At 38.2% G+C, this 27,786-nt stretch overlaps 1 protein-coding gene and 1 pseudogene across 1 annotated transcript; one reads left to right on the plus strand and one right to left on the minus strand.

The window, feature by feature from the left end:
* Nucleotides 1-1,448: 1,448 nt before the first annotated feature.
* Nucleotides 1,449-3,536, plus strand: LOC149015370 (uncharacterized; annotated as a pseudogene).
* Nucleotides 3,537-5,526: 1,990 nt separating this feature from the next.
* LOC149015371 (uncharacterized) lies at nucleotides 5,527-27,757 on the minus strand. Its single transcript, XM_089156406.1, has 14 exons — nucleotides 27,652-27,757; nucleotides 26,783-27,411; nucleotides 19,124-19,202; nucleotides 18,996-19,052; nucleotides 12,190-12,245; nucleotides 10,634-10,862; nucleotides 9,098-9,184; nucleotides 8,944-9,018; nucleotides 8,769-8,852; nucleotides 7,126-7,190; nucleotides 6,787-7,036; nucleotides 6,598-6,686; nucleotides 6,008-6,122; nucleotides 5,527-5,917 (listed from the first exon to the last, which is right to left on the minus strand). Exons 2-14 carry the CDS (start codon nucleotides 27,358-27,360, stop codon nucleotides 5,876-5,878), a joined length of 1,806 nt encoding a protein of 601 aa, XP_089012532.1. The 5' UTR covers nucleotides 27,361-27,411; nucleotides 27,652-27,757; the 3' UTR covers nucleotides 5,527-5,875.
* Nucleotides 27,758-27,786: the final 29 nt, after the last annotated feature.

Here is a 27,786-nt window from a genome sequence, read left to right on the forward strand (position 1 = left end):
ATGATAACGGTCATTATACTAGTAGTATTTGATAAGAGTAGAATAAAAAAAATCAAAGATGTCTCGTAGATCGTATTATTACTACAAGCTACAAATCAGAGATGATAATCAATCAATCCTATCATACTCTGGAAGATTGCTACATCAATTCGCACTAGACATGTACACAAAATTTAGGCAACAAGATTGGATTTCTTGTGCTCTAGACAATCAAGCATACGAGCCGAATTGTACTAAAGAATTGTTGAAAGCATTTTAGCTGGAGAAGCCCAGGAAAATGAAGTTGGCAAGACAATGATCCTACTTGCATCGTTTATTGGAGGTCTAAGAGGCATGCATAAACAATATCTTAATGCACTAGTTTTGGTACAAAAATATGGTAAACCAGATTTATTCATCACTATGAATTGTAATCCATACTAGACTGAGATACACCAAGAATTATAGCCATGACAAGGTTCACAAGACAGGTCAGATCTTATAATCAGGATTTTAGAGTAAAGCTACAGGACCTAAAAGAGCAACTCTTCAAGAATTCAACACTAGGAAAACTTTGTACACATGTACATGTAATTGAATTCCAAAAAATGAGACTACCATATGCACAAATGTTAAAATGATTCAAGTAGCCCTTAGCTTAAATCCTATTTTCAAATTTGAACTTTAGACAGAGATGGGTGATTGGATTCTCCTTTCAACCATCTTCTTCATTAGTTGAGCTAAGCAAATGTGAGATGAAGGACCTCACCAGAAATCACCCACCACCACCTCGCCAAAATTATTTGGATTTGCCGAATAATTTCGCAAATTAAATAACTATGTTCTCAATCTCAGTTAACAAGATCCGAAGCCTAAATTTAAAACGGTTTGATAATGGGTTATTGTAGGATCCAACGTCTCTGGTTTTTGTGGAATGAGAGATTCTTAGTGAGAGTTCAGAGCCACAGGGATATGAAATATAGGATCTCTGAGCAAACTCAAACTCACTGAGAGTAAGGGAGGTATTTTTGAGAAAATCCATCTCCTTAGATTTTATGATCGGTTGTTTCCTCTTTGGAAAGCTAAATTCATGGTTTAAAATTATGAAATAAAAGATCAAGAGGGAATAAAACAAAGCAGACCAAAATAGAAACTCTCATATGTGTATAGAATAACAAAATTTACTACATTACTATGGAAACTGGATATTTTGCTTTGCTCATTATATGGAAAATCTGGGAATTTAGAAAGTAAAGACAAGGAAGATTTGGGTTTCCATTTTTGTAGAAAATAGAAGCATTGGTGTATTTAATCTGTCATTGACTCCATTGCTGTACAAATCTCTACGGCTATTCTCTGAAATCTTACTCTGAGGGGTGTAGTTCTGGGAGAGAAATCGCAACAGTGATACTGAGATCTTTGAGAGTTTTTAATTGGGTTTTGATATTATTTGTCTTTCCTTTCTGGGAATGGATCATCAGTCAGAGAAGAATGATGATGACGATCAATCTCAATTGGTGGAATCAGAGAACAAAGATCAAGAGATTTTTCCTGATGAGTTGAAGGTTTTGGCTGTAGATGATGATATGGTTTGTCTCAGAACACTTCAGGCTGTTCTGCAAAGTTGCAACTATAAAGGTTTCTTCTTCTTCCTCCCCTTCTTCTCGTGTCTACCTATTCATCTTTCTCTAGTTTCTTCTTCTCTATACAAGGAAAGAGTCCTCTGTTTTGCCTTTTTGTTACTGCCACCAGTGCAACCTAGTCCCATTGAGTTGGCTATGTTTTCCTGAACAAATTTTCCTAAATGCATTGCAGTTAAGGTTGCCTCAGATGGAGCTAAAGCACTAAAGCTATTATGGGAGGAGAAAGACAATTTTGATATTGTGATTACTGATGTTCACATGCCTGACATGGATGGGTTCAGGCTATTGGAGATTGTTAGCTTGGAAATGGACATACCTGTAATTAGTGAGTTCATCAAAATCTTACTAGCTTTGTTGAATTTGTTTTGGTTTTTTGTTGATTTGTAATTTCTTTTGTATCTCTGGTACATATTAAATTGCAGTGATTTCTGCAAATGGTGACAAGAACATGGTAATGAAGGGTATAAAGCATGGAGCCAGGGACTACCTGCTAAAACCCATAAGAAAGGAGGAGATTCAAAACATATGGCAACATGTAATCAGAAAAAAATTGTTTCACCCCAATGGATCAATTGTCAAAAATGAAGTCCCAGATCAAAACTCAAAATCTACCAAAAGGCAAAGAGTTCAAAGCAAGGAGAGTGAAAATAACCTAAACAATGATCCAGGTGAAGACAATTCAAACCATAAAAAGAAAAGGGTTATTTGGACACCTCAACTGCACAAGAAGTTCATTGATGCAGTTAATGAAATAGGACTGGACAGTAAGTATTGTTTGTCTTCTTAACTTGTTATATTAGCAGAATTCTTGAACTTCTAGTAAGATTCATTTTTTGTTTTGTTCAACAGAAGCTGTTCCTAAAAAGATACTAGAACATATGAATGAACCAGGGGTTTCTAGAGAAAATATTGCTAGCCATTTTCAGGTGAGCTTCATTCCTAAACTCCAAGTCTATGTTGGCTAGCTTTGACTTGGTCTTTGCTGCTCAGATTCATATCTTTACTGTTTGTGGTAGAAATTCAGAAATACTATCAAGAAGAATAGTGCAACTGAAAGGCTTGTTGATTCAACTGGAATGAGTGGGCAGCCATCAAGTACAACCATTACATCTCCTAGTAACCAAGTTGCCATGAGAATCACTCAGCCTGATGGATTTGAAGTCAAGGGCTATAAGAATCTTGAGTCACTTCAACAAAGTTTATTTGTTCAGAAGTCATGCTTAAATCCGAAGCCTTTATTGGTACATCCAGCTCTAAACCAGAGAGAAATTTTACTCCAACGCTATCCACAAGTTCCTGAAGTTAATCAAGGATTGCAGAGAAAGCATATTCCTAGGGTTGGCTATTACTCATCAAATCCATCCTTAGGATGGATACTTTACATCAACACAGAGACTACAATGGGCTAAAACATCAGTGCTTTCCTCCAAGAACAGCAATGTTTGATGATTATATGCAGAATTTTTCCCATGTTCCATTTTACAATGCTAGCAGTACTGGGTTTGGTTCAAGAAAATTCTCTTTGGGTGGATCTGAATCAATCTCTTACCCAAACATATGCTTTGGTGGTTCTAATGCATCATCTACCATTCCAACAGATGCCTCAACTGAGTTAAGTACAATTGTTCAAGGTGATCCAATTTTTCTCTGCAAACTTTTACTTACTCTTAAATGGAATATTGCACAACTCTTTTTCTTTTTAGTGCAACACTTTAATACTGTTCTCGAACATGCCATGAAGAATATAATCTGAATTTTACAGGCCAAACAATAGGCATATCACCCGATATCCAGAGTTTCAGGTTGGAACATGCCCAGGAAGGTGACAGTATGATCATAAATCACCCTCCAGATCACTTAGAAAATGGAAACTTCACAGATGATGATCTTCTTGCGGCCATCAGACTGGTATGATATTGTTCAATAGATGTTTTAGTTGTAAAAACTTCACAAAATAAAATGCAGAATTAGGAGAGAGAGGAGGGGGGGTTAGCTTCATGCAAAATTATTCATTTATTAAATTGTTCCTAACTTCTAGCATTTTTTTTGACGTGATGAAACCAAATTTTACAGTTCCAGCAGTAATGGTTTCTGCAAGCTGATTGATTGCTGCTGGCCTTTCATCATGAAGGAGTCGATCCCATAAGATTTTCTTCCCAACTTTGGAGCTTCCCAAAACCAAGAACCAGAAGATATTTTAAGTATCCATTTCATTATCTCCTAAAAACGTTAAGCATATATATATATGTAACTGTTCTTCAATCCACTGTTGCAAGATGTAATTAGCTCACTTGATATGAGAAAGTTGAAGGGTATGGTAAACATACAACAAAATTCCATCAAAACTTGTGAAATTTCCACTGAAAATTTTCATTTTTGGAACCTCAGAAAGTGGTAGATACACATTGTACCTTGCTTGCATGTCCAAAGCTGCTAGGCTGATTACCTCAAAAATACTAGAAAACAAAGGTCATTGATCAACTTATCGTGACAATAAGACCCTTTAATAAAACACGCAATTAGTAATTTATTGAAAGAAAGAGATAAAAATAAAAGGCCATTGATCAACTTACAGTGACAACAAGATAGATCTTATCTGTTTAGAAGATGGGTTTCTGAGCAAGAATAACTGAATTGATCAGATCATCAGTTGGGTGATAGGTGGAGAGGACCTCAAAACCAAGCAAATCATCCCCATCAACTATAGGATATAAGAACCCTCTTGCCCCATTTGGACTCCTCACAAACTAAAACCCTCCATCCTTCATATGCTTCCTGACATGCCCAAGAACCTTGACTTTCTCTTCCTTCTTCATCCAAACAAGAGCTGCCAAGAAAATGCAATCATATTCCCCCAGCTTTTCCTTCACCTCCATTATTATATCACGAGTCTCAAATTTCATCCTCTTCTCTACTTCTACATCTGAAGCAATGATAAGTCGAGCAACCTCATTTGTGAGATTTTGAACTCTCTGTCTCTATCGTCCTTGGAGTCATTAGATTTTTACCAATTTGAATCACCCCTTGGGGGTTGTGTTTTCCTTTTCATTTTCATTACAATTGTCATTACATGTTTTCTTTTTCTTTGATGTTTATATAATAAGTCAGCCGAATGATTCAATAAGTCTACGCATGATTTTGATTCGCTACCTTTGCTTCCTCTTCGACCAGTTCCTCAACTTCGCCCTCACCGACATCTTCAAACTCATAGGTAACAACCAATATTAACTCTTTTTCACGCTCTCTTGTGGCATCACACATACCTTCTTCTGAGCTACCCGCAATCCACCTAGGATTTTTCTGATTGAACCACCTCTTTCAATCCAATGGCGAGTGTTGTTATTAGGGTTTAGGGCAAAAGAAGACAATGGTGGATGATTTCGGCAAGGAGAGGGGACAAGATGGGGGCCGTGATAAACAGTTTCTGACATGATGTAAGAAGATCTCCCTTCACCTTCCTAGGGTTAGATATGAAAAGATTATCTAGTCATAAAACTACAACAATAGACAAAATAATCATTTCAAATTCAAATTCAGATTCAATTAACAGAACTAAGGTCATTCTCTAACAGTGGGTAACCAGCAGCTGCGCCCATTTCCTCCCCCCCCCCCCCCAAACCAATAAAGTGGGTCACCAATAAAAAAAACTCTTTTTTAATAGATACTCAAATACTTCAACAAGTAAAAAAACATTATATAAATTCTCTATTCTTCCGTTCTTTCTCAAAAAAAATTTGGGTCGTAGTATTTAAAATATATATTTATATACTTGAACACCATTAACTGGTTTATTAGAACTTGCAGTTATTGAACTAGCCAAGGCAGATCCCTTGACCAATCGAAGACGGTTACTAGCCCAACGCCGCACAAGTACTGCAAAGTGTCCTTTAGATGAGCAAGCCGATAGTTCTGAAGTGTTTTCCATAATATATAGATGTTGGAAGCCGAGCAGCTAAAAACACAACATTCAAGAATTTTTAATTTTTACAGTCCAATGACATCCACAAGTAACTCTCCTATTGATCTTTTCTACCGAAAAAAACTCTCCTACTGGTCTAAAAGGCAGCTAACACACACTTTCCAACCCCTTTAAAATGGGTAATCGGCAAAAGTTCCCTTCCAAAAATGGGTAATCCAACACTGGCCCTATTTGTTTAGGTCCAGATTCCAGACTACCCTAGCTTTAAGGACCAAACACCAAGAGAGAGCTATAAACAAGTAACTTCTGTTTAACCTCCCACTCGCTCCAAAGCTTATCTACTGTCCGGAAATTTGTCCTCATAGGTTTCAGTAGCCTGCACGTACACAGATACAAGATAGAGGTGAGGACTAAGGAAATTGGGGAAAATCAATAAAAATTACAATGAAAGGATGGGATAACTCACTATGAACGTCGCTGATATTGTCTTCCCTGCAAACCACCTTCCATTAAGTGCACGGTATGCGTTCATAGCGGATTGTGTGTTATCAAACCGCAGGTATACATGTCCAGCAGAGTTCCTGGCACAAAACAGTCAAATAGTGAAACAACTGGCATGATCTCAAACCAAATGAAACCGCAGCCATATACATCGGCAAGATTACTATAATAAAAGTAGCCATCTAGCACCTTATATAGGAAAGGAAAATATGAGGTACGTTTTATTGCAGCACTCAGCTGTGTCGTATGTTACTATATTGGGGCTGCTCTATTAGAGGCTGAGCTTCCTCCTCCGTGCAACACTCCCCCCCCCCCCCCCCAAATTTTTCTTCTCTTATTCCCCTGTCCTGCATCTCCGAAGAGAGCTTAATAACAAGGGGAAAGAAGGGGTCAGGAGGAGCGGAGAATGGGAGGGTAGGGAAGCAAGAGACTGCTGATTTTAGTGAGTCAGCCCCAAAAATAGTACCCATCAACATCAGTGACTTTAGTTTTACTTCATATAAGACATCAACTAGGTGATGGACTACAATCTATCTAATAGACATAACTACATACTTGTCCACATAAATATGCTTGACTCCCCCAAACTTTGAACATTCTTCTTGAACGTCATCCTTTATTTCCACATCAAAATCTGGTTCAGTCTGCAAAGCAACAATTTCATTTCAGTAGCAAAAAATCTAGGAACAAGCCCACTGCAAACATAAATGAGAAAACTAAACTAACAGGGTCTGCACAACAAACCTCCGTATTTGGATCAAACATGTTCCTCAGTAGTAGACAGTCATTGGGTACACCACTATTATCAACAGAAGGCATGGACAAAGCTGGAACTGAAAAACCTGTTCCTTGCAGTCCAGCAAGTGCAGGAATAGTAGGCTGTACAAGTGGAGAAACAAGGGGGGCAACTGTAGGTGCAGCACCAAGAAACGACGCTGCTGGTAGAGTTAGACCAGAGCCACTAACAATAGATGCGCCAAGCGAACCACCAATACTGCAGATAGAATCAGGGGCTTGGATTCAGAGATATAATTAGACAGATGGAAGATCAAACACATACAAAAACACAAAGCAGCAGCAAACCTGGAAGCTGTGCCACTCCTGTCCAATTTCTGCATGAGAATAGCTCTAGAATGAGCATCCCGAACCTGTGAAAGACAAGATTATATCAGCAATGCCAAACAGTAAAAGGAGTTCAATATGCCAGAAAACACAAATCGTAATTCTTGAAACAAAAAAGGAACCGATTCAACAATATAAAGCAGCATATTGGAGGTTTTTAATGCAAGGGAAACAGCTTGGATTTTAAAATGAAGCAATACTTTATCATATTTTCCAGATAAGCAATGGTTTTTTTAATATACAGACATGAATAAATATATGCTGAAAACACTTGGCTCAAATGAAGGGCACAAGAAGCAAACCTGAATATTGAAAACAATATGGTGCCATGGGAAGTAGACATAAAAACATAGAATGTAAGGACAGAATCGCACATGCAGAACAAATAAAGATACAAGTATACGAAAAGATAGAGATCAGCTGGATTTGCATAGACAAAACGTGAAATGCACATGTAAATATTTTTATTTTTCCTAAAAAAATGAGGGAATATAAGGCAATAGAAAGCACTACGTAAGACGATGTCCCCAATCCAGGGCTCTCTCAGCAACATTGATGTAACCAGCCAAAGACAGTCCAGCAAAGCCTGAAAGGAGGCCCAAACCCACTAGCAGCTTGCAAGCACTGTCAGAGAGGGCCATTGTAGGGGTAGATCCACCCCAAGTTCGAACCCCAATTAAGTAGGGATAATTCCACCTAATTTTGGAGTCCTTATCTACTTTAGAGTCCTAGTAGCTAAGTTATATTAGAGTTCCAGTTTACATAGAAGTCCTTATAATTAATTAGTTGAGGACGCGCCTAGGTTGTTAATTCAAATAGGAGTCCTAATTAGAGTCAGTTTGGGTTTCTTACTATGACTCCAAGTATGATTGTTTTAGTAGATTAAAATTTCAGATCTAGTCTTGTAACTCAATTTAGTTTTCAATAGAAAAAATTATTGAGAGTTGCAGCCAGGAAGTGCAAATGAGTGCTTCAGCACTTTGAAACCCTGCGGCACCTAGTGGAGGGAGTTCTCCACTTCAAGCTTTGATGTAAATCCATTCTCCTTCATGTAAGTGCAACACCCAACCCTTCCCAATTCCCCTTCCCAAGCTCTGATCTTCATCTTCTTCCCTATACCTTGCGGCAACTAGAAGAACCCTAAAAACTTCAAAACTGCTACAACTCTCCATCCACTCAACCAAAACCCAAATCCCCCTAGGCCACCACACCCTTCCCCCAAACTTCAACTTGAAGAGAATCCCAAAAATTCTAAAACACTCAAATTTTCTAAGCTAATTAATTAAAAACAGCTAGAACAATCAGATGGGAGAATCTTGGGCCCAGGAAAGTGAACCTACTGATTGGGTAATTCAGTCAGAAACATGTGAAAAGGAAGTTTGTAATCCCTGGTGACTGAATAAATATCAGGGCTCTGCAAAGCATGCACAGCACCCTCAGATCCCAAGTGGTTAAACCGTTAAAACAACACACACTGAGGACAACTTGTAAATACACTAATACAGGGATTCAGGGATCAAATAATTGTGCAACTATGACCAGCATATAATTCAAGGATAAAAAAATCATGCAACTTTGACCAGTATATAAGAAGCATTACTAACCAAGCCTCCACCATCATCATCATCAAAATCAGCAGCATTTGCCCCGGCATCATGCATTCCAGCTTGATCGGTAACAGAAGATACCTGAAAGGCAGAAGAAGCACACAAATAAAATAACTAGAAAAACTATCCTCACAAATATAAAAACATAACAAGAAAAAAGAAAGCACGTCACCTTGATTGGCCGCCCAACAAGCTCTATTTGTCCATTTAGATTTAGTGCAGCTTTGGCATCTTCAATACGTGCAAACTGCAAAATTGTACCTTCACAACTTAGTTAAGCAGCTTGAAATGAGAAGATTTATGTTCCTTCGGATTGATTCCCTCACCTGAACAAACCCATAGCCTTTGCAATATCCAGTCTCTGGGTCAACAGGCAATTGCACCAGCTCCACTTGACCAAATGCATCAAAAACCTGGAATATTAAAATTCAAAAATTCACTTAACCCAGTTTACAAGATGAATTTAGACTAAGACTGCAAGAATCCAAGAACATGCTTATATTCCAAAATTTCAGAGCATTAACTAGTGAACAACCACAATAGCAAGCCCTTCAATGAAACAAAGATTTAGCTCAATGCTCAAGCTTAGGTCTTGGGTTTACAAATGGCTTCATGAGAAGGGTATGTCATCGTCTTCCCACTGCTTATCCACCTATAATGTAATATGCTTCCCATCTGTGTTCTAGGGTGGAAATAAAGAGTTATAATAAGAAAATGTGGAGTTCCTGGACCCAAAAGTTGCAAATTGCATTGCTGTTGTTAGTTGAAGGACAACAGTAGACACTTCAGCAATTATTACCCTTGTGGAATGAAAGCTATTGACCTACAGTAGTAGAAAACGTAGGCATAGATTTCATCCAAATTTATTTAAATTATAAAGTCATAAGTAGTAGAATAAATGGAAATTTCAACCATTTTGTATAACACCACCATCAACAACAAAGACTTATCTCAACTAAGGTCAGGTACATGAATGGAAACATAAACCATCTTCTTAACAGGGCCAACTATGCCATATTTTGCTACTGGTCCAAAAGGAGAATATTCTGTGATTGGCAGCCAGAAAAAGAAAAAACCCAGCCTAGTGAATCAGGCTGGCAGCCAGCACCAGAAATAACTAGCCAAAACCTTTTAACCATCTTGTGTAACAACCTAAAGAAAAATCCAACCAGCTGATTAAAACTTGCTCCCAGATGCTAAGCATTTTGGCTAAGGCTGACTATACACGCTCAATGGAGTCTGTACTTGAGTCCCAAAATGACCAACCTTTTTTCTTCCAACGATTTTCTCCATCACTAGCCGATTGCACAAGTGAGTAACAGGAAGTAAATAAATAAGAAATTTGACCTAATAATTAATGACCACATGCAACCAGAAATCTTGCACAAAAAAACATGTGTAGGAGAGAAACGAAGGACACTGCTATAAATTTCTAGAAAAGAACAACGTTTGCCGGTGGAGGGATAAAATAGAATAAACAACACGAAAGGTAAAACGGGAGAAAACAGTGCCGAAGTCTTCTGCACAAGCAGAGACAGCCAAGGGCCTTTTTTTTATTTATCGGGGGGGAGTTTTACTGCACAGCCTTTACCCCAGCAATTTTAGCTAAGAGACTGTTTGACGCCTTGACCTCAGGCTACAACTGTGGCCCTCCGACCACTACGCCAACCTTAATAAACAATGAGAAAGGTAAATAACTAATGTCGAGGGCTAAGTAAAGTTAGTTTCTTTTACATGGCAGTAACCTACAGAGGCACACACAAGAACACCAAAAATAAGAAAGCACCCACAGAAACAGCTCTCAAACCTAAGAACATCGATGCCAGTCAATCTAGACATTTCAAGCTGTAATTGACGCATACCTGCCGAAGCATATCTTCTTTGATGTTGTAATGCAGATTCCCAACATACAACTTTCTAGCACCTGCTGATCCAACACCAGCTGCTGCTCCTCCAGCTGCAGCTGCACTTGACTGAACAAGATTTTTCTCCGCTTCTGAAGGTTTAACCATCACTGGTAGACCACGAAGTAGCTGACCAGAGAGTGCTATTGCATTTGGAACTGACATGGAATCATAAAATTCTATGTACCTGCCAAACTCAATACAAGGATCTATCAGGTGTAAACACAAAACACACAGAGAATCAAAGGCGATTGTCAACAAGCTTGTAAAAATTTGAAAGGGATATTTCTCCTGAACACAAAGAGTGCTAAGTATTTGCACATGGTGTCTGCCACCCAGAAAAAAGAGGCTAACCTCAACGTACAATGAGAGCACTTTTTCATCAATCCTTTCTTTCTAAAAAAGAAAAGGACCTAAAGTGAATTTTCTTAACAACAGGATTTATAGTTGTCAAGGCGACGCCTAGGCACCCTGGCCCTTCTTTGGGTCAAGGCGTCCTAGAGTCACCTTGGTTTTCTTGCCCTTCATCACCTCACCTCACCTTGTCACCTTGACAACTATGGGATTTACAAAAAACATGTTTCACTATTAAGTAAAAGTGACATGGTTACCCCTCAATTTACAAACCTTGCACCAGAATATTTATTTCTTCCCTTTTTTATTTTGGGTAATTTTCATTTGAACCACTTGAGGTTTGATCCAAGTCTTTTTTAGTACAAATAAAATTATACTTTGCATTTTCCTCCCATGTTGTATCCAAAAAGATCATTTAGGCACCATTTGTTTGCAAAGGTGGGATGGAGAAAAAAAGGGTGCGAAAAATAAACATGTGGGACCCATATGTAATAGGGTGGGGGAACAAGAAAAGCAAGGATTTTGTAAAAAAGTTTCAAATGTGGATTCCACTTTGTTGTTTTCCACAATTTTCCACAAAATCCCACCTATTTAGTGGGACTTTAAAAATGGATGGGGTGGAAAAGTAAGCATACCACATCAGCAAACAATCTTTTATTAAGGAAGCTTGTTTGCCAACTTTCCCACCCCAGTAAACTAAACGAGTCACACTTTGAGATTTTGTGGAAAATTTAACTTTTTCAAACTTTTTCTCATCCCATTTCAAATTCAGCAAACAAACGGTGCCTTAAGGAGATGTTGCCATTTTTATGACCAATGTGCCCTTGCATCCTTTCTAGTCTGACCACCATTGATATTGTGCCACGTATTCAACAAAAGATCCAATGATTGTGGATGAATGTGTAAGTTTAAGTGCAAATAATAATTTTTAATTTACTTTATGAAGGCTTTTGATTTTTTAAATTTACCTTTTCAAACCCACAAAGTCACCTTCTTCTAATTGCCATAAAACAGAAACTAAAACAGATAACATGGAACACAGATTCCGAGTCGACAGCCAACAAGAGGATGATAAAATATCTTGTTATTCAAGAGGACTATTCAAGTGATGCATTTCATCATATAAAATTATAACTGAGATAAACAACAAAGGAACTTACCCGACTCCCTTGGAACGTCTTGAATTGCGATCCATTATGAGCCTCACATCCCTCACCTAAAGATGCAGTGGATAAGGTTGTCAACAAGATAACAGAAGAAGCAGCATGCTAACATTTTCAAAACTTAATCTTACAAAAGCTGTCTCTTGACAAGAAACTTTAATAGATTTTAGTACACCATTATAGACAGCCTAAATGATTGCCTGTTAAATTTTAACTGAACAATTAAATTCAAAAAATACAAAGAAAAGAATATCACATTAAGAATAATTGGATTTACACTCCATGACAAGGAAAGACAACTACATTAAAAAGCACATTAATGTCAATGATGCACTACAATATGTGAATGGCATAACAAAATAAGTAACATATACAATCGCAATATCAGGTGTAAAATCAGAGCCAACAATTTTCAGAAGATAAGACCCCTACGAATCTGAAAGCCACAGAATGTAAAATCCTCTGGTTTACATTTATTAGGGTTCAAATAAATCTACGCTCCCTTAAGTTCATAATTTAATTATACTAATTAACTGTGCAATAGTCCAAACATTTCGACTGCAGAAAAAAAAAACATTCCAAGACTCTTTGACTGGCCTCTCTGTGCAGATTCATCACCAAAATGTGATTGTCTGCCGAGAAATAAATCTTGGGTTGTATGAATTGGGCGAATGATTCATGAAGCTTTCAATGCATTAGGCCACTTTTCCAGGTCTACAATATTTTGGTAATAAGGCTGCATATAAATTTTCTTTGGTTTACTCTTAAGTTGCTTTGGGTTACCCAATTGAACTGCTTCTATGTGGTTCAATTTTAATCACAACTAATTGTTTCAAGTACAATACTGTTTGAGTTTGTTTTAATGCAAACCAGACCTGGAACCAGTTAGATCTGTTTTTCCAACTGAGAAGAGTTCAATAGGTAAAAGGGGATTGAACCTTGCACTTGTTTTTGACAATTTTAATTGTTTGGTTAGATTGGGTAGGAACCTTCCAGACAACCCCATTAAATGCATTTATTCTCGTTTGGGGAGTTGGCACCCCTACTTATTCAAGGAAAAGTTAATTTTGAATCTCTCTCTCGATCTCCTACCATTTCCTTTCAACCAACAACATGAAGGACCACCTCCCAAAGTTTCCCGTACTTCTTCATCCATCAAGCAATACACCCTAAAGGAACAAACTTAAAAGGTTTTTCATCTACATACAAAAGTAAACATCAAGGACAAGATAATGAAGATAAGAACATATACCAGGATACGAACATAAAAGATATGCTAAAGAGGAAAAGAAGTTCACAAGGATAGGGGTTGAACTTTCTCAGTCTTGATTATTTCACCCACAGGCCACAGCTATCTCAGTCATTGAAAAGGGATATCACTTCCACATCTGGGTGCAAGCAGCATGGCAAAAATTCACTTATTCATTCGTACCATTCATTTTGCTATGAAAATAAGGCCAACAAGGCAACAAATTTTTGACAAATAATGACCATTGGGTGGCAATCTTTGACAATGGATGGTCAAAGACTAACTTTCTCATATGTGCAGCCTTTCTTGAGCCTTTCTTGAGCCTTTTAGCAGCACACCTATGTAAGACCTTGAGCCTTCAGGACTAGGGTTGTAAACAGATCGGATTCAAATCAGATAGTGTTAATACCATATCCGCATCCTGTCATATTAGGACGGATTCGTATAACATCATACCAGTTTTCGGACGGATTTAGTCGGATTGGAATGATAATTGGATTTTTTTTCTTTTTAAGTATATTGTTCTAAAGGGGCAAATTGAATATAAGTTTTCGATTGCCTATTGACATCTTTACAATTTTATTTGTGAGGGCTAAGTTTGATATTTAAGAATTTAGTAACTTTCGTATTTATTTTAAAAGAAAATCTAAAAAAAAATTCACATATCTTAAGTGCATTATCAGATCCACATCCTATTAGTAATGGGACAAATTCGGATACCCCTAACAGATACAAATGCGAATTTGAGAGCGGATTTTGATTACCATTTACACCCCCATTCAAGACCACCAAATGAGGGCCCTAGGGTTTTACCAACACCCTGCAGCCTTACCAGCAACCCCGGCAAATTCGTCCAAGTATAGGGTCCCCTTGAGTCCACTTTGTTATCTGCACCCTAGATCTAGTTTTGCTTTCTTACTTGGGTCCATATTTTGCAAATTAAAGAGTCCCTCTTTGCGTTGAGTTCCCAGTTTGTGAGGGAGTCGTAAAGTTGTCGTCCTTGTAAGGAACCAACACCTACTCTTGAAATTTGAATTTTGAATTGAAGCCCTCTAGAGTAAGTTGTGAAGGTTCCTTATGCAAGTTAAAGTCCTAGGCAATTAGTAGTTTGAGTTAGATTTGGTTAGCCAGTTAGACTTCTAATTCGTTTCCAGCTATGAGTCCTTTTACGATTTCCTTTTAGAGGTTATGAATAAAGCCTCCATTCTCTGTAATTAGACAAGTTGAAATTGATTAATAAAATTCAGAATTCGAAGACAAGTTAAGTCGTGGGCCACGGCAGATTGTGAGAGTACCTTCAAGTTCGGTCCTTCAATACAACCACCTTCATTCCAGACACAGCAATCCATTCCCAAGTACAGCACATACACATCCATGATGCAGGGCTGAAGACAAATGCTAGAAAAACAAAGCCCAATGGGTCACGTGTTCGACCAAATTAGCCCATGACTGTCATGAGCTGGGACTATTTTTGTGGGTTAAAGTCAGCCCACATGTTATGATATCCATGGGCTAGACCTAAGCTCAAGTCTAGTCCTTGAGAAATCCATAAAAAAGTTAGTAAAAAAAGCTGTAGTTTGAAAATAAGGAACTCACTACCAAAGATGTTTTCCTTTGTCAAGAGAGGTACTGGTTGATAGGCAGGTGATAGCTAGTGGTTGGATGGTATATTTAATGTTTATGCCGCTAGAATGGCTATAAAAAGGAACCTATGTAAGAGGGTGGATCACTCACTCATCAATTGAAATTGAAGTTGCTCTATGAGTCCCTCTTCTCTCCACTGAAACCTTGGGTTTGACCAAGGTAAGTCGGTGTTCCATACAATCGATCCACCTTGTGTGTGAAGCCTGGGTGTTATTTTGATGTTTTTATTGCTCTCTTATTTCTGTCATGTTGTTCCTGCACTTTCTTCATCTATTAACAAGTCTACTTGGTGATCATTTTTTGTTTCGGTTAATAATTCAAATCTGCCATCTACTTGCTATCAGATTTCAGGGTATCTTTCTCATTATATAATGGTAACCTACACTTCAATCTAATTCAAATCAGGTTCATAGTTTTGCCCCTACTTTCTAGAGCTATTCTGTCCCTGTTATTATGTTATTTCTGTCGTGATACCACTCTAGTTCTTTGTCTTGTTCCACATCAGAATTATGTTTCAAATTTAGTCTGTCAAATTTGAAATTCATTCCTTGTGGAAAGATCTTGATTGGCTACTATTTTGATCATTCCAATACAGTACGACATTAATCCCTAGCCCTCTACAGCCCTTCTCCCTCTTCCCTAGCAACCATAGATGTCCGTACCCCTTCTTTCTTCCCTGCAGCAGCAGCAAACCCCATCCCCTCTGTCCCCAACCTTCCCTTTCCGTGGATTTTATGACACCCCTCTTTCCATCCCTACCCTTAGTTTCATTAAAAGACCTTCACTCATAAGGATCTGAAAATCTGCACTTCATCTTCTTCATTGGAAAATTCTGCAATTCATCTTCAACCCATGGTTGCCAAAGCGATAAAGCAGTTGGGGCACCGGTTAAGTGCCTAAGCTATAAAGCAGAGCCTAGACAGCAATACTGCGACCGAAGCAGTTGGGGCACATTTTCATACAACTATTTTACGTGGTAGAAATAGTATACAAAAAACTGATAGTTTTACAATAAGCTAAATAATTATTAAAGAATTATAATTATGAAAGATTATCACAAAAAAAAAAAAAGCTCATCTCTTCATAATATAAATATACAACAGCAATTAGCAACACAAAGTAATAACATCATAACATATGATTATGAACTATATAAAATTATAAATACGAAAATGAAAGTAAGAGGAAAATAAACTTCATTGTATGGGGAAAAAATATGCATGATGTGGTCAGCAATCATAGTTGTCAAGGAGTCACCAAGGCATCCAGGCGGTCCTCAAGAGTGTGAGGCGACCTTCGCCTTGTATGATGTGCAGCCATTGCCTAAGCGTCACCTTAGACGCCTTGAGGGTCAAGGTGACCGCCTTGTTCCATTTTTTTAAACAAAGATGCTAAATCAAAGGCTATTAATTTAGATGCATATCTAACTACATTAATTAGATGATGCATAAAAACTGAACTGTATAGTAGATAAATGGGATCACTTACAAATAAACACAGACACACACCAAAAAATCATAATAATAAATAAACAAAGTCACTTTATCTTCTTCCTCGCTTGGCATGCAATACAAAAAACACTCAAAATCACCTTCTTCCCACCACCCAACTCCCCTCTCTCTTCTCCAGTATAAAGTATAGTTTCGGTTACAAGTATCCTATGGTTACTTGCAAAGTCCAATTCCAACAGGTTCTTGATTATAAATTGAATAGCGGATGATAGTATAATACTTTATAGTAAATTACGAGTCACTAGTTTTATATAAAAAATAAAAATTACGTAGTATGTAAATACTTGCAGCTTATTTAGGACCCAGTTAATTATTGTATGTGGTTTTTGGTATGTTAGATAACTTAAGGTAGCCTATTATTGTTATCATTGTTATTATTTTTTGTAATATAAGATATGATATGATATATTTATGATGAACAAGAGTGTGGGATGTACACTAAAAAAGTCATTTCAAACACCTTGACAACCTCGGAAGCACCTCAGTGGACGCCTAATCACCTAACCACCTCAACTGGCTTAAACCACCTAGTATCGCCTCACCTTGCTGACATTTATGTCTACAATATATAAAATTGCTAACTTGTTGCTCAGCTTAAACATCCGATTCTTTTTACTTGACTTTTATAAAAAAAAATAAATAAACGAATAATTCTCGAATATGAATCGGAATTTAAGTTGTCAACTTCTTTTTCTTCTTTTTTAACCAAAGAGATAAATTCATAAATCACACTATTCAAATAATTCTCCATCTACCAAGGCAGCAATATGGTACACAAGACGACAAAACGGCAGCACCTAGGCGATAAAGCAGCTAAAAAGTTGCATGTCGGAAGAGCAATGGCAGACACCTTGATAACAATTCTTCAACCTACAAATCCTGAATTTACAAAAGCCTATGACACCCTAAAACCTCAACCGAACATCAAACCCTTTTTGGGTCAATCTCTCCCAAATCTATTCTACCTCTCCCGAACCCCAGTTGACTTCCCTAAGAGTCCTAACCCAAGTTGGATACTCCAAACCAAGCCAAAAACAATTAGGAATATCCTGAGGTCATACCATGTCAGCTCCAGGCCCTCCCCAACCTATACGAAACACTAGAGCCACATTTTTAGAACCCTTGCTTGAACATTCATTTCTGAAAATACAAGGCAGCAGCTGCCAAACCTTACACTGCTCCATTCCCTAAACCCAGTAAGGACCTAAACCTAATATATAAATTCATACCTGAAAATATACAGCATAGTACTGAACTTAAAAACCCAAATTCCTTCAACCCTAAGCATGGCTGAAACCTTTTAGGCCTAACTCTTAACCCTTGTAAATCTAATCCCTCAAGAACCCTTCAATTAAAGGCACCTACAGCCCTAGAAGACTACTGATTCACAAAGAGAGGATCCTGGAGTGACCCCAATTCTAGGGCAACATCCCTAAAAGCCAAACCCTAGAATTTGGATTACATCAATTCGAATGTCTAGGATGTTAGGGTGTACGACTACTAAACTAGAAAAGATTAAACAACGAACAAACTACAAGCAATTAAGAATAAATTGATTTATTTTGAGTAGAGAGAGTTGCCTAGGGAAGAGAGAGTCATCTTAAGGTGGCATGCTCATGTGCAATGAAGACCTTTGAATCACCACAGCACCAGTAATGAGAAATGATATGACGCAAAATGGAGGAAGCTGACACACCTAGGAGAAGAGCAAATGGCTATAGGAGAAGCGGTGAGGAAAGACAGCTGGGAATTCACATTCAGGTAAGGAAAAGACCAAGAATTGTCTGAAGGAATATGGAGGTTCTATTAAAATACCTCTATTAAAAAAAATACAGTACAGTTTCTAACAAAGTTGATTGGCAGAAGAAGGCCTAGGTAGTCCATTCCATCCTTTTTTTCTCTTTTTTGGAAAAGGGGAGGGGGGAGGGAGGGAGGCAGTGTTCTGTTGTAAATATAGTGGGTGAAGAGAGAGTTATCTTAAGTCGGCATGCTCATGTGTAATGAAGACCTTTGAATGCATCCCAGCACCAGTAATGAGAAGCTATATGACACAAAATGGAGGAAGCTGACACATCTAGGAGAAGGGCCTAAAATGGCTATAGGAGAAGTAAGGAAAGACAGCCGGGGAACTACAAAATCATTTTTCCCAGTTCAAGCTCAGGAAAGAAAGAACAAGACCTGTCTGAAGGAATCTGGAGGTTCTATTAAAATATTTTTATTTAAAGAAAAAAACAGTAGAGTTTCTAATAGAGTTCATTGGCACAAGAAGGCCCACATAGTCAACTCCATCTGGGGGGGAAGGCAGAGTTTAGTTGTAAATATAAGGGAACATACACAACAAGAAAATTTTGACAAGCCATTATGAAGTTCCAAATGGATGAAGTCCAATGGATACCAACCTTGCCAACCCTTGAAAAAAATTCGTAGACATCTCTTTCATCTGCCTTCAAACATATCTGCAACAATCGTTATTGAAACATCAGTCAGCAGCAATAGAAGCACAGTAAGGATATGAACAGGAGGATACCTGATAAGCAAATACAGTCCTCTGATCTCGTTCAGGATCAGCCTCAGGCTCCACTTCATCCTTTTTCTCTTTATATCGTCTGCAAGGGAACAGAAACCTCAAATATCAACCTGGCCTGATAACTAATCAACTATTCCTCCCAAAAATTAACAAGCAAACCTTGCACATCACATCAAATCAAGCAAAAGAGACCATGTGGAATAATATCATAATAGAAGGGCAAGTAATTATATCATTACTTAATGTGATGTGAATGCCAGAAACAATTTAAACATAAAAATTCCTGAAATTGCAGTTCTTCAACATGGTTTCATAGATCAGATCCACGTAATAACTTCCACCACGAAACTGCAATAAGTTAACATGGCAGCACATGTAAGAAGAGGGAACTTGCAAATTGCATTAAAATAAAATAAAGTTGCAGAGAGAAAATTAAAAAGAAGGGAAAAAATGAAGGTAGAAAAAAGTTACAACTTATGATTGGAAAATCCTGCAAAAGGATGAAGCCCGACTTCAAGCAATGACTGGTGTAACATCTTCCCCATCTATGTGGCAAATATAAGACTAAAGTGTTCAGTATGGAATGCACATTACATGTGTCAACCAAAAAATCTCAACGACAAAATTCCAAAGATATTCATCACATTTCTTATTGGTCAGGAACCTTATAAAGCCTATACCGTTTCTCAGGGTGGTAGATGAATTAGAACACGCAAGCTGGAATCTGGAGAAAGCCTGAGGTGCAGGGTAAAAGACCCCAGTCTTAGCTAACAGCCTAGACTTTAAAAATTAAACAAGTTCTAGTTGCAATATTGTATACCTCATAAATGGACCTAGAGAATCCAAAACACATAATGCAAAGAAAAAAAGCCAACTATAACCATTAAGATGGATGCACCAAGTGGGTCTGAGAAGAATCCAATGCACGCAGCCTTAGCACCGTGGAGAGGATGTCCACTGACTTTAACCCACAAGAATTACTAGGTTGCAATCGGCCAGTATTTGTCTACCAGCATCCAACAAACACAATTTAACAATAAAGGCGTCCCGTTACCAACCATTTTCCTAAGGAGTTTGTAAAACTGAAAGTAAGATTTCTGATATATATGGAAAGCAGAAGCTCTTAGCATGAAGAAAAAACGATCGTACGAAGAAGAAAAGCAGCATATAAGGAATGGCAAGAACACTGGTACGGAAATGAGGACACCAGAAATTAACATAGTTGCACAGTTGTCACCTCAGCAAGTCCAGGCAACCAAACCTAGGCAGGTGCCTTGTTTTGGACGTGCATCTAGGCCCTTCAATCCAAAGCCTCGGGTGACCTAGATCCCATGACAACTAGGAAACTTACAGTAGTCAGAACCAAGAGGCTGGTAAGGGATGCAACTTTAAGAAACTTGGTATCAGTTGCATCTGAAAGTTAAGACTTAAGACTCAGCATAAAGAAAACCTATAAGCAATAAAACATAACCTCGGAAAAAGGACCTGAGCTGTAAACCTCAAAAGCCCAAGTCAAGGTGGATGGTCAAAAGTAGTATATAGTTAAAGAATAGATAATCCTGTAAAATTATTGCTTTTCTCGCAGTCAACTGACATCAAAATTTCCTCTTAAGCATCAGAAGATGAAGTGCTTCTGTTAAGCAGAGCCCATTACTCCCTCACCAGCATTTCTGCAACAGAATAAATGTAATTAAGCCATTTGTTCTGAGGTGGAGGAATGAAAATCATAAGATGATATCACCAATCCTCATTAAAACTCCAACTATCAACTACCCCAATCTTGCAAAGGCAAGCTTCTCAAAGGATCACAAAAAGTCTAGAGATAAGAAACATGCACAACCCATGACCTGAGTTTCTGAGCCTGGCCCACTTGCCAGAATGACCATTCGAAGACTTCCCTAGCGTATCTGCGAGTTTCAGAATCTAATATTCAATATTCAGAAATTCCAAGACTACCATAGAAAATGTAACTAGATGAAACTCGAGACCAGTGTTACCATAGAAAATGTATGAGTTCCATTAACTAGCAAGCTTGAAACCATGTAAAAAGATTCTAGACAATAGAACTGGAGAAACAACATTTTATTGAAAGCAATCAATTTTGACAAGTATATTTTCAGAATTAACCCATCTTATTGGACTACAAAAACAATCAACAGCAGAGACTCATTGATGAATTGGACACTGAACAATAACAAATTAACAATAACCTATTTAATTGTTTCCACCACAAAGGAGAAAGACAGCAGCGGACACGTGAAGGACATTTCATAAAGCAGATTATACAATACCAGCCCCCATTACCTGATATGTATAAGCATGCGCAAACATATGCAAATTTCATTCCAGGTAACACCCAAAAACGTAAACAATTGTAGTTGCTAGCACAACATTCAGCCCAAGATTCTACCAGCTTAAAAGTTCTCATGAACTAGTATTTTAGACCAGCATTAACATGCTTGACCCAAAGGGATGTATCTAAACAAAAGAGAGCTTACAAAACCTCACCAAGTCCCAAAAATTAAATCCATTGAGTTGTCACGGACTCACGGGTACTAGCATTGCCCCGTCAGTCTCAACCACTGTAATCGAATTTAACATCCTTTCTTCTTCATGCTTAACCTAGTCCTTTTATACATCAATCAACCTGGATATAAACAATTGCTTAAGGAAATAAGAATGATTTATGACTCGGATGTTGACAAAGTTTACGTAAAAGAGAGACCCCCACTCCAAAACCCTCAATACTGATCTTGGCACATACATTTCACCCTAAACCATAAACAAGAAACCCGTATCAAAACCCAACCAATTTCATCCATCAAAATTAAATATCCCTACTTCACGTGACAAACATCTTAACCATCCTATCCGACAACCAATACTTAAGCCGTTCACCTTTAATGTTCAAAATCAAAACTCTTAACTTCTACTTGATCAAAAAACCTAAATTCCAAAATCGGTTTTGAAAAACCCTAATGAAATAATTCCCAACTCGAGTTGATTCTCTTAAGATCCTGGTAGTAGGCCCTTAGGAGTACAGCAAAATCAATAAGAAGGGATTGGGGGAAAGAAGACCACACAATCACTCTGCTCATCCAAACATTCATAGACACTTACATTTCATTCTTCAACCTGAACTATCATCCTAATATAAACTATCTTTAAAAAATAAAAATAAAAAAAAGGCAATTTTTGGCAAAAATATCTTGGTTCAAAATGATGTGACACCATTTTGTACATGGTTTAGTAATTTCACAGGTTTTGACTGGACCATCTATATAAATTCACCTAACTTCCAACAAAATTTAACAAAATCAGGGACTTCCAACCTGAACATGGTTGAACACCTTATTTATATCAAATATCCTCCAAGTAAATGCTTTTACATTCACCCAAGATATTAATATCATAAATAAGCAAAGAATCCCTCCCCCCTTTGAATCCGATAAAAATAGATATAAAATCAAATCCAAAATGACAAAAATACAACACGCCGGTTCAAGGACAAAAACTTCTCAGAGGTAGGTGAAATTTAGAATTTTAAATGCAAAGGACTAAGAACCTTGAACCCAACAGTAAAGGAAACCTATTAAACTGGATAGTAAAGCAACTGGGTAACCAAGCATCCTACAAAATTAAAATATTGCATATATCCAGATTCTAATGCTAAAGAAAATAGATATATGAACCACAGACAAAATGAGTTCAGATCGACGCAAAGGTAGTGAAACTGTTTCCACAAGAAACTACAAGATCATCAAGTTTCACATAACCTCAACTGTGCCTTGAAATCACTCTGATGATGCCTACACAACTACAGAAGGAATTCAGCTCAATAAAGTAATAATTCAAAAATATTGCATTACCAGCTCTCTCCAACTTACATTGTTACAAATGCTTTGCAAAAAGAAATTTCTTGAATCAACATTCCAACCCCCCCCCCCCCCCCCTCACAAAAACAAAAAAAAAAAAGGTGACTTCCTTTGAACAAAATATATACCCACCTAGACAAACTAACTACTCTCACTAAAAGCCCCAACACTGAAGACCACATTCTAATTAAATACACGCTGAAATAAGTTTAATAAGCCAGTGGTCTGAACTAAACATTTGGAAGCTTGAGGCACTACTGCATCACGCAATCTTTATAGTAGAATAATGAATCATTAGTGGAATGACATATTTTGTGTAGCTTTTGCTACTGCAACATTCAAGCTATCAGATTGACCTGTTTCATTCAGTAGCCTCTTCAGAAAGATAAGCTCATCAAATTGCATTTTTTCCCATGAGGATATGACTGTTCCAACTAGTAATAAGAAACCATGGAAAAGCCAAGTACACCTTATGAGTGCTACTATTATGGGAAAGGGAACTGATGGCTTTCGTAATCACCACCCAAGTTAAGAAAAGAAATAATGACTAAATAGAAGGTGAAACCAGAATGTATTAAAAGTGGTGTTAATGGTAATACAAACTAGGACCAAGTTGACCAACAGAGTTGGAACTCACTTTCAATGAGATACAACAATTACCAACTGAAACAACACCAAGAAAATCAATCCCAGACAAAGAGAAATTATTGCCTGCAGTACTTATGAAACCTTTGGAATCCTCTCAGACATTATTCCAGGCAATACTTCTTAATTAAGAGAAATGTCTTGGGGTGTCAACTCCACCTGAAGCAAGAAGAATCACTATGAAGTCACATCCCTAAATAATACTATAGGCTCAAAACTCCAGACCACCAGCAGAATTTAAGTTTTTCAGAATATGTGAACTGCGAACACATGAAGTTCGACAACAGCAGCCATTACAGAGAGACATGAACGCATTTGTTGATTGTAGAATTAATGTGACATGAACCAGGAGAGACCTAGGATTTGATTGATCAATGCAAGAAGTAAGTCTAGGTCCACCCTCAGGATCCTCTTCAAGTGAATCAGCAGTCTTCTACGGTATGGAATACCCTACGGTTGAGGGAGAAGGACTGCTTTGGATGTTTTAGGGTTGGTAATGGGGTAGGGTTAGGTTCAGCTAGGGTCTAGAAGTCAGGGTTTTGAATTCCATGGTCAATCCTTCGCTGCAATTTTATTTCAGAACTGAATTCTAACTCTAGGGTTTCAAGAATTAGGATTCTAGGGTTTCTAGGGTTGAACTTGGGTTAGGGTCGGGTGCTCAAGGAGTGATGGGGATGCTAATCCTAAAAGGATTGAACAATTGGTTGAATTGTTTAAAGAGTTTTACGCTTTTGAAGTTTGGGTTCAGAGTTTCCTAAGTTGCAGAAAATTCTAGGGGTTTAGATTTAGAAGGGAAGGAAGGGGCTAAGACAATGGTCAGAGGGATGGGGAGGGGTGTCTAAGTCTAATAGAGGGTGGGTCTAGGTGATGTAACCCCAGACTTTAGGGTTAACTTCCCGGATCTTCTAATAAGGATTCAGCAGCTGTTTATGGCCTCTAGGGGTTTCAGCTAGGGTTTGGGGAGCAATAAAGCTGCTGGATAATTGAAACAGATCCGAAAAATTATGAATTTCAAATTTCAAAATTTAAATTTGAATTCTAAGGAAAACTAGGGTTCAGTTGGGTTAAGGAATGGACTAGGGTTACTGATCTTATAATTCAGAATTGCTTCCTATTGATGCTTCAACAACCAGAACTAGTTTAGATGGTCAAGATCTAAGAAAACTCAGATTCTGCAACTTCTCAAGGTTGAAGATGAAGTGCAGATTTTTAAAGTCAGCGAAAGAAAGCAGGTTTGTAGAAAATATGATTAGGACTTGACTCTAGAGCCTCTTGCGATTCTTAAGGGAAGGAAAAGGGGTGTCAAAAGGAATGGGAATCTAGGTTTCCTAGACAGAGTAGGATGAGATAGGACAAGAAAGAAGGGGGGTGGGAAGGCCTACGATAGTTAGGGTTTAAGGTGGGGGAATGGCTGGAGAGGTAGGGGAAGGGTTGGGTAGCTTCTAAATCACCTGTGGATGAAGGGTTTGCAGTGAACAGAAGTTGAAAGCTTGTAGTAGTTGCTAGCAGCCTTGAAGTTGAATAAGAAACTCACAAACCCCAGCCGAAGGGTGTCCCAGAAAGATCCCACGACTTGCACCAAGTCAATTCTCAATAACTCAATCATTCAAAATTCAAAGCGGAAAAACTACAATAAAGACTACACTATTTATAGCCGCTTAACCCAAAGTAGACTCAAAAATGGAACTTTGTTCCTAAGTAACCAAAACTTAACAAACTAGGACTTAACTAAAATAGAACTACCCTTAAAATAAGGTTTCTAATTTAGTAACCCCTATCTTAAAAAACCACACTAACAACCAAATACCAACTTTAACCCAACAACTAGGACTCTAAAACATAAAATAAAACAGATATAGATTTTAGAAAATCCAATTAGACTCAATCATACTGATGCTGAGTCGAACTAAGGGTCGAAAAATGACAATTTTGCCCTTAGTCAAATTAGGCCCCACCTGGTTTGGGCCTTCTTCCGAATGGGCCTAGGCCCTCTTCTTGGCTCTTTTGGGGCTTGCTGGGGGCTGGTTACATCACTAGATCAAGGGATTAGGGCAATTCTTAGGTCTAGAATGCTGCTACAACTTTGGTTCTGAATTTCTGGAAATCCCTGAAGTTGCTGCAAGCTCTAGAAGGAGAAAAAGAAGAAGGAAAGAGAGGGAGAGGGAGAAGGGCTGGGGATGCTATCCTAGGGCAGGGGACCGGCAAGGTTAGAGAATTAAGTGTGGGGTGGGGTTAAAGGGCTACCTACAGGTTTCGGAAGGGAAAGGGCTGGTCTGAGATGAGGAAAGGGGCTGTACTGGTAAAATTAGGGTCAGGAGGATGGGGAAGGTCCTGCGAAGGAGAGAAGAAGAGGGGAAAGGGTAGGCTAGGGCTGTCTTGTACTTACTTGTAGATGGCAGAAGGAAGCTGGAATTTTCAAAATTTTACAAATTCTTCATTCAATGGCTGCCACAAGTCCCCTCCATAGGAGCCCATGACCTCTAATCCTTGTTCCTTCAAACTCAGCTTTATTTCATTAATCATATCATAAACTCTAAAAATTACATTATAGTGATGCTTATTTATAGCCTTTAAAAGGAACTCACACTAGGAATCTAACTTATAAATCAAATCAAACTAAAACTCCTATTTGACTAAGGACCCTTACACAAGCATTCTTTCATATCTCACTCTAGAAGAGTCCAAATTGAAATGTAAGAGGTATGTAATCCTTGTAAGAAGTAGAACAAAACTAAATGACTCCTTTACAACTTAAGAATCCTGAACTAACAATGGATCTTCAATACTTAACAAATAATTGCTCAAGTAGACCTAAGATCCCACAAACATACTAAATCCAACTAAAGCTTAAGTGGACTCAACTGAAATAGTGAATCCAACGCAAACAAAAGCAGAATGAAATGAACTCGTTGGGCTTGCCTAAAAGCAAAATCTTATGCGTTCATCAGCTAAAATCGAAATGCGTGAGATATTACAAAAGTGAAAGAATGGTTCAGTAAACATATCAAGTGCATGTGGATTAAAAACTGCAATTAAGTAAAGACTTTTGTAATAATGCAACATGCACAAAACTTGCGTTTGAACAAAGTATCAGTCTCTAAAGAGAAGAATTCAGATACATACAGGGGGAGGAAAGTACCTGACATCTCGATCCCTATCACGTAACTCCCTCTCCCTTTCTTTTTCCTTGGATTCTCGTTCCCTCTCACGTTCAGCATCCCTATCACGTTCACTGCGTTGCTTCTCAGAGCGGCTCCTGCTACGGCGTGAACGCTCCCGTTCTCCCTCCCTCTCTCTTTCGCTCTCTCGTTCAGGCTCTCTTGTCCTTTCACGGTCTCGCTCCCGCTCTCTATCTTTGTCACGGATTCTGTCCTTCCCGTTTCTTTCATCCCTCTCCCTCCCTCTGTCCTTCTCCCTATCCCTATCTCTGTGTTCCTTCCGGTGCCGGTCCCTCTCGCTCCTCTCAGGAGACGAGCGGAGACGCGACGAACTCCTCTCTCTGCTTCGACCATGATCACGAGAGTCATCTCCAGATCTTGCTCTCTTGGAACGGGTTTCCACATCATCCTCGTTCTCACTTGCCCTACGCTTAGAGCTCTTGCTACTCTCCTTCTCAAAGGATTTAACATTCTCCTCGTTACCATTAGCAATCTTCTTTCTCGGTGTTTCTGGATTTTCAACTGTTTTCTCTAAATAATCATATTCGTCAAAATCCATCGAATAATCTTCCAACAATTAAGATCCTAAACCTCAATCACTGCAAAAATTCTGCAACCAATAAAATAATCAACAAAAACAAACAAGTTAAAATCAACAAATCAGAGAACTAATAAACATGAAATTCGTAATTCGGCTTTGCCCTCTTTCTTAAGGTTTTATCCGCGACAGACCAAGAAACGTAATCAGGTTAAATTCCTAGACATGAAAAAAGTATAAATGTGAGATAGCAGTAAAACCCTAACCTACACGAAGAGGGAAGAATGAAGTTTCAGTAGATGCTAAGCTTACCTCTATATGAATGCAGCGAAGAGGGAAACTCAAAACTTCGATGGCTATGGCTAACAGGCCAAGTTTCACACTACCAGTCGTATATAAACCGCAGAAGAATGGGGAAGGCTTTATGACTCGTAGTTGTACTTCTCT

Source organism: Hakea prostrata, chromosome 5 (assembly GCF_041222555.1).
Source record: "Hakea prostrata isolate BN-2017 chromosome 5, UWA_Hpros_2, whole genome shotgun sequence".
In the NCBI taxonomy this organism is placed as follows: Eukaryota; Viridiplantae; Streptophyta; class Magnoliopsida; order Proteales; family Proteaceae; genus Hakea; species Hakea prostrata.

Coding starts and splice junctions, on each gene's coding strand:
- LOC149015371 (XM_089156406.1), bottom strand. CDS start 27,360: ATGGATTTTGACGAATATGATTATTTAGAGAAAACAGTTGAAAATCCA. Junction 19,053..19,123: donor GGACTGTATTTGCTTATCAG/GTATCCTCCTGT, acceptor CGATTGTTGCAG/ATATGTTTGAAGGCAGATGA. Junction 7,191..8,768: donor ATGATGATGGTGGAGGCTTG/GTTAGTAATGCT, acceptor TGTCTTTCACAG/GTTCGGGATGCTCATTCTAG.